Source organism: Carettochelys insculpta, chromosome 10 (genome assembly GCF_033958435.1).
Source record: "Carettochelys insculpta isolate YL-2023 chromosome 10, ASM3395843v1, whole genome shotgun sequence".
Classification (NCBI taxonomy): domain Eukaryota; kingdom Metazoa; phylum Chordata; order Testudines; family Carettochelyidae; genus Carettochelys; species Carettochelys insculpta.
In genome coordinates this window covers 32,347,416-32,355,524 of record NC_134146.1, presented here as the reverse complement: position 1 = coordinate 32,355,524, position 8,109 = coordinate 32,347,416, and the positions used below count along the sequence as shown (strand labels likewise).

At 40.6% G+C, this 8,109-nt stretch overlaps 1 protein-coding gene across 1 annotated transcript; it reads left to right on the top strand.

Annotated features, from left to right (window-relative positions):
* Positions 1–4,840: 4,840 nt before the first annotated feature.
* On the top strand, positions 4,841–5,136 carry SPTSSB (serine palmitoyltransferase small subunit B). The gene has a single exon (XM_075004520.1). The coding sequence runs from the start codon at positions 4,841–4,843 to the stop codon at positions 5,081–5,083; it is 243 nt and encodes an 80-aa protein (XP_074860621.1). The 3' UTR covers positions 5,084–5,136.
* The last annotated feature ends 2,973 nt before the right edge of the window (positions 5,137–8,109 follow it).

Genomic DNA, 8,109 nt, shown 5'->3' with positions numbered 1-8,109 from the left:
GTGGATTTTTGTACATCTTGTTCATGGATAAGTTGGTTTAAGATGGCTTTGGTTTTTGCCATCTATTGTTTTTAAATATATTATTTATATTGAATTCCATTACCCTGAGATGCTGTGTTTGGTGCATTTCCAAACATCCCACTCAAAAGGAATAAGTCTCAGTATGTTAAATGCAGTGGAAGTGTGTCACTGGTGCAGACAGAGACTATAAAAATTATTGTATTTAGATGAACCTTTATATTTTATTTAAAGACAGTATAGTTCGGTATTGGGAGCCGTACTGAGTCAGGAGACCTGAGTTCTGTCTACTTAGGAATGTATGTGGTGCTCTTTCCTATAGTGCCTCAGCAACTCATGATCATCAACTAATAAATTTATCCTCACAACAGCTCTGCAAAGTAGATGCAGTGTAGAGTAAAGGATTGAACAGATTTTAAACAGGAAGTGTATGGCTGAGCTGAAATCTTAACTCGAGTCTCCTCAATCCATTCAAATGCCCTAGCAGCAGCCTTCTTATGTGTTCTGCTTTACTCTTGGCATCTACCACTTACTTCAGTAACACCTTAACCTTTCTAACTAAAAATTATGCCTGGCAGACTTTCTAATGCCAACTGGACATCTCTGTGGCATAACCTAATACCAGTACATAGAAATATAGGTCTGTCAGACTTGTTTTTTCCTGGTTGAGTGGAACACATTGTGCACATCTTGGAAATAGGCTCATTCCTCTGCAAAGAGCAGGAGATATTTGATTTCTTCCTCTGAGGAATCCACCAAGAAGACCTTTCAAATCCTGGATGCCCCCTAGGGTCAGGAAGGATTGTTTTCCTGGTGCCCAATTTGTTAGACGTATTTTGGGCAGGGTGGTCAAAGCGGTTGCCTTCATCTAACTATAGCTGGAGATGCGATACTAAGCTGTTCTGATGTGGCACATGAAGTCTGCTAGAACAGTGGTCCCCAACCTTCACAGTAACAAGGCACACTTGACTGAGACAATTCCATGGCACACCCACTTTTTTCAGGTGAATCAATTGCTCATAAAGGTCACTTACTTACATTTACTATGGTTATGGTTTTATTAGAGACGTCTACAATGTAGTAGTGCATACAAAGAGCTAAACAAGGATCAAATGCATTAACATTTCAAACCCACAATGGAATACACTATCTTTGACAACCAGCACTGACACATTTTCAAAATCTGCTCAACTCAACTATTCCTAACTATTCATAGTCCTATATCTGGTCCACATGAACTATTCAGTTTAGGTGTCTGAATTTCACCTTTTTACATTATGAATTTCATATTTATAACAATATTTACAAAAGTATAATTTTTATTAAATAATTGAACCAATACATAATTGAAATTCAATGGACCAGAGCAAAATACAGTAAATAGCAACTTACTGGGTTAGTGGGGAACCTGGGCTTGCCAGTGTGCAAAAAGGTGGACGAGTGTGGGGGACACAGCTCCAGAGAACAGACTTCGTTCCCCACCAGGCCTTTGGAGATGGGACTCAGCATTTAAACCCCATCCCAGCTGCAAGAGGCTCCTGCCCTCCCTCCATCCCCTCTTGCCACAGCAGGTGTAGGGGGAGGAGGGGCTCCCCACCCGTCCATTTGTGTAGGAAAGCAGCATTTTAGCTGCTTCCCAGGGGAATGAGCTCCTGCAGGGTTGGTATTTCCCATCACCACAGCTCTGCAAAGAGCCACTGTGGGGAGGTGTGGGAATTGTCCAATCCTGCACCAGCTAGGACTCAGGCAGTCCCAGGCAGTCCCTTCTGCTCTTAGACTAGAGACCTGCATGGCTACAAAATTTCTATCTATATCCATGAATATAAATCTGTACTTGGTGAGCTGCAGGGCTCTACTGGGAACCACAGAAGCAAAAGCAGCACCATGTCACTACTGCTGTCAGGAGCCAGAAACTCATGTCTGAAGCTCCACTGGAGAGGGCACCAGGCTCCCCAGCAGCTATCCCTGGTCACATGAGTATGTGCAAGTGGCAGTCGGGCCAACAGCCACCCCAGGCCACAGAGCAAGATGGGCCCAGCTCCCCACCCCTGAAGGGGTGGATCTTAGGACAGTCAGCAGAGCTGTCCCCATCCCAAACACACACACACACTGCACAGAGTAGCACTCTCAACACTTCAAAGGGCTGGAGCTCCAGCCAGTGCCAAAGCAGCAACAGCAGCAGCCAGAGCCCTGGGCCCTTTTGAAATGCCCTTTTGTTCTTCTCCCCCCCCCCGCCACCATGCCATCCCACACACACACATAAGCTGCTGGCGGGCCTGACAGGTGGCTCACATGCTCATTGACAGGAATTCACTCCATGCAGCAATCTGCATCTCCTGGGAGAAGGTTCAGCAGCCTGTGCTAGTGTGTAGGTGAATCGCTAACATTATGGGCGCTATATCCAAAAGTGGGAAGGTAGCTGGCAATATTATGTGTGGTATCCAGAGGCACTGAGACCTCATACTAGGGTGAGTGAAGTCTCTGCTCTACAGTCTCCGCTGAGAGCCAGCTGGCCTTTAGCTCATGTGGTAGAGCACAGGGCCTTAGCCCCATAATTGCAGGTTCAATCCTTAGTGCCAGTGACCTGGGTCTGTCAGTGTTATGACTGGGGGCTCATTTGGGATGAACTGCTAGAAGGTCTCAGAAGCTTGGGATGTGCTTCCTCAGCCCAGGGAAGCATCTAGTACCCAGAGGCACTGACATCTCATACAAGGGTGAGTAAAGTCTCTGCTCTACAGCCTTGACTGAGAGCCAGCTGGCTCATACAGTAGAGCACAGGGCCTTAGCCCCTGTGATTGCAGGTTCAGTCCCTGGTGCCAGCAGCCTGCTTCTGTCAGCATTACATATGGAAGACAAAGGTAGAGGAGATGCTTTGCAGACCATCTTCCAAGGTCCAAAATCATGAGTCAACTCTCCACTCCAATAATGAATCTGCCCCAAGATCACAAGAGGTGTTTAAGTTAAGTCATGTTTCTAGCTTGTCTTTACTTTTCAACTGCTCTCTACTCCTCTGCTAACCTGATAATTTCAGGTTGAAAAGAGTCCTTAACATGCACACTTTTCCCTGGTTGCTCAGAAGGGAACTCCACTTTCCTATTCCTCACCCTGCATATAAATTCTTCAGTGTTCCAAGTTCTTATCAACTAGATACGAATACAACAAGATAAGTAATAATGCATGCTGGGAGAGTAATCAGATATGCTTTCAGACTGTCCTTCGGAATGAATGACGCCCTTATGACCTAACTGAGCTGGTCAAAAAGTATTCTGTCAAAAGTTTTCCATTGGCAAATACTGTTTTGTCAAAATTAAAACATTCTATAGCCATCCCAATTTCAGTGAAGTTTTCAGTGGAAGACAGAATAATTTGAAATCAAAATAGAGTATTATGTTGTCAGTTGCTTTGTTTGGCTCGTCTTATCTATAAATTAAATGTTAGATTATTAAAAGAAAACTATAGGACAGAAATTGTTTTTATGACCTGCTCTGATCAATTAACAGCAGTATTGTATCTGGACTCCAACACAAAAACACCCCAAAAGCTGAATTAACTGGCCTTTGGAGGATGTTGGCTTAAGAACATCCACACCACCCTCAAATCCAGCTCCTGGAGTGGGTGTGATGTCTGGGAAAAATAAGGCAAGTTCAGGGCATCTTTGTCTTGGCAGTCCATGGCTGTTTGAGTAGCCCCTTGGGGGGTCATAGGCAACAGGCAATATTGATGCTACTCTACTTTATGTAAGAAAACACCACTACAGAACTGAGATCACAACAGTGAGTTAATGCCTGTCCTTCAACCCATTTCCCGAAGTCTCAACTAAGGATAAATCTGCGTACACATGGTATTTAAAAAAAAACTACTTATTTTCTGTGAAATGTGGGACTGCTGTTTATAATCACTTATTCACTATCCTTGCTGCAAACTGTTTTTGTCATTCTGAATTTAAAGGAAATATTAGCATAACAGACTTCAAAACTTCACTAAGAAACATGAAGAGAGGGCAAAGCACATTTCTTGGCAATTATTTGCTCAGGTGCTCTCCTCTCTGTTTATAAGCAGGAATGCAGAAGGTCTGAAATTACTATCTATTGAGTATCACTGAGGAAAGAATTTTTTCTGTAGGTATCTAAACTTCCCTCAAACATTCCTCAAGTATATGCTTTGATTTTGTGGAAGCACGCTGACATTACATTATGTAAGGGGCAAAACTAATTGGTAGGATTTCACCACCAACTATCAATTTATTGGGAAGACTAGACATTTTTTCAAAATCTCTTGATTTTCTCCTAAGGGTGGAGGTGTTTATTTTTAAGAAAAGGACTAATGAAAAATGGAAAAGAGTTTGGAATGAGCAGCTCTTTTAAATCTCATCTTTATTCCAGAAGCATGTGAGCCTGTCTTCTGGGGCCAGAGCCTGCCCTCTGACTTCCTTGTGAGCCTTTGCATTCAACAGCAGACCATGGTTTTAACTCAATTCATAGGATGCAATAAGAAGAATATTCATAAATCAGGGATTTAAGAATTTTGAATGTCTGACATTTTCTAAATAGAATTTCTCATTTTCCAAAATAATTTAGTAGTTATATTGGTCCAATGAAGATAAGACTTGAGATAATAATAAAGTATCTATTACATTAACTTTACAGTAATGATTTTATTTAACAATTACCATTCCCACAGCTGTGTATATTATAGTAACTCACAGCAAAAAGTCTTCTTCTTCCTTTCTGTCTAGGGCTTTCAACACTGCACACATCTCACCTATAATGTATTCTTCTTTGCTGTTACAGGTAAAAATTCATAAAACCACTAACAGCTGAAGATGGATTTTAAACATGCAAAGGATTATATCTACTGGTTATACTATCAATACCTACTGATCACCTGTTGCTATGTGTTGGAGCCCTGGGAGCAATCTATGTTCCACACTATTTTTATTACTGTTTTTGCTATGGTGGTCTACACAGCTTATGTCTTTATCCCTATCCACATCCATTTGGCTTTTGAGTTTTTCTCCCAGTTATTTGGAGACCAGCGTGAAAGTACTGTTGCCATTATGAACTGAACTTGCCAAGGCTAAAAGTAGCTGTTGCATCATGTGAAATGTCTTCTTCCAAGTTTGCTTTGTTTAGAAAAAGTTTTGAATTTCTGAAAATAATGCTTCCTCATGCAAAAGCCAGCCTGCATGATTACCTTAGCTGAAAACCAGAATAATGCACTGACTCCTGGATGTATAGTTCAAATTTAAATAACACGAGCCCAGCTTTTATTCTGCGACAGTCAAACACCTAATTGGAATGCGTTACTTAATATTCAATGTCTGATAATATAGTTCATATAAACCTTGAAATAGAGGAAACATATGCTCTTTGACACTTTTACAGACCTTATTTCTTTATCACACTGTCTTGAATCATGATTTTTACACATACCGTTTTCACACCATCCATTTAATGTTAATAGCATGTATAAAAATGTATGGCAAACAGCAAAATGTTTTTATGAATATGGTTGGGTAAGATACACTTTCTTTATGCAAGAAATCTTCCTCTCCTAGAAGGGTCCATGACAACTACCTTGCAATATGCACAAGTCTTTTCCATCCTAGTTTACAGTATGTCAGAAGTGTGAGTCAAATGTAGCATGACCTGTGCAGTCTGTTTTAGTAGTCTGTTAATATTTAAAATGGAGTCATGATACAAAATGATGGTTGTCCACAGCTTTTCTTTTAAAAAATGAGAAATCAACACTAGGTGAGCATGAATCCAATTTTTAGTACCTAAGCTTCTACTGCTGGATTTATGGTGGTTTAATTGCGACATTAAGATAATTTATTATAATGTAAATAATCTTGTATTGTACTGAGAATGCTGTACCAGCTATTTAATGAGCCTGTGATTTTGGGGTACACTCAACTTTGCTTGTTACAAAAAATCAGTTTTCCCCTTTCTGCTACAATTCATTGGAGAAAGCAAAGCTAAAGGAGGGTGGCATACTAAGCAGCATGGAATTTTCTAATAATTGCAGAACTCTGAAGCATGTAAATGGCAGCTTTGATACAGAAGCCTCCTCTCCAAGGCAGAAAGGAAATTTATTACAACTGCCTTTAGGAAATTTCTTAAACCATTAAACCATTTATTACATCTGAATCAAATGTGAAAGCCAAAGAGCAAGCTATACATGCAGAATATATACATTTTACAACTGGAACTACTACTACTACTGAAAGGGAGAGGCATAAAAATGTTTTTAAGTATGTTACTTAGTAATGGCATGAGAAATTCTCTCTTTTTCAGGGGGCATTTGGGACCTGCATGATAAAAGAGTGGCAAATTCTGATGTCAAAAATTTGAACATGTTTATATGCAGTTTTTCAAATACAAAAAATAAAGTTAAATTCTTTCAAAAATGTTTGAAATGCATAACTTTCAGTTGTGCTGTATCCATGTATTATATTCATCTCAATATTCTGACTCACTCCTCTGTCCAGAGCCCAAGCACAATTTTTTTTCAGGCCCAGAACAAACTTGTAACATAGGACCTCAACCACACACATACCACAATTTACAGCCTTGGGCAGGGATTTCAGGCTCCAGTAAAGTGTACTCTGCCTAACTGCACCCCCTTACACCCCTCCCCTTTTATGCCCCCATGGGAACCCTGTATCTATCTGTGTGTCTGTTTGCCATTAGATAAACGTGCATAGTTTGTTGCCACTACCTTCTATGTATAGTTTCAATATAGGATTTAGGAGCAAGTCAAGGAGTTTTTTGGTTATTTCTAGAAATAACCAAACTAGGAATATTTAAATATATGGGCAATATATCATAAGCCACTTAAAGGTGGCAAATATGGCCTTAGCATGATTACGAATAACTGGGAGAAATGGAGGTGGGGGGCGGGATTTTCAACTGTTTTCCAAAACACCATTTACATAGAAGTTGCTCTCAGCTTATAGATCAGAAAAAGAAGTTGCACAGTTAGGCGCAGAAGAGCTGCTTTCAGCATTCGTGTTCTGTGCACACAACCATGAAATATTAGCTTCTAAACAAGTTCCCTCCCTTTTTCCCCGTACCAATGAACCCAGCTAATCTGTGCATTCATCTGAGTTGAGGCTTTTTTTGGTGCAGCACAGTGTCATGTAATCTGTAATGCTCACCTAGAAGAAGACCCTATGCAGTGCCACATATGTACAGGATTGGGTACCTGGTGAGAAAAGGCTTAATTTTACATTTGTCAGTTGGGGTTTTGCTGTCAACTTCACCAGGATACCCAAATGCTAGCCATTCAAAGCTAGCCACATGTGGCTATTTGGCCTGTTGAGTGGGTTAGTTGGCTTGACTAAATATATTTTCAGAATAATGTGGCTTGTTTGCTATAGCAGTAGCCACTATAGCTGCTTCAGAATTGGTTGGACACCATGTCTTTATCCTGATTTTAGGACTTCAGTAACTCAGCCAGAGGTTAGGGGTCAATTTCAGGAGCAGGTTGCTGAGGTTCTGTGGCCTGCAACATGCCACTAGATCACGATGGGCCCTTCTGGCCTTAAAAGTCTATGGCTACATCTACACGTGCCCCAAACTTCGAAGGGGGGCATGGTAATCAGGCTGATGGGAGATTACTAATGAAGTGCTGCAATGCATATGCAGCACTTCATTAGGCTAATTCTCCCCTGCAGCAACTTCGAAGTATGAATTGCAGCACTTCATTAGTAATCTCCCATCAGTCTGATTACCAGGCCCCCTTTGAAGTTTGGGGCAAGTGTAGACATAGCCTATGAGTCCTACTGAATACTCAAATCTGAAATGGAATAAAACAGTTTGGTTTAATAATGTCTGTCTGAGTACTTCCTCTTAATTGGAAAACAGCTAGGCAGTGGTATAATATCAACTTAAAAACAGAGCAGGGTTTTCCAAACTTTATATAGTTGGGACACATTTTTTTTCAGTACTTTTTTGCGGCCCAAAAATATAAACACACATAAAAAAGAATGAAAAATGAATATATTTTCACTGTTTATGATTTATTCACAATAATAGTACATAGCAATAATTTGTATATTTTCTAAGGACCGGTACTGGGCCACAGACC

Coding starts and splice junctions, on each gene's coding strand:
- SPTSSB (XM_075004520.1), top strand. CDS start 4,841: ATGGATTTTAAACATGCAAAGGATTATATCTACTGGTTATACTATCAA.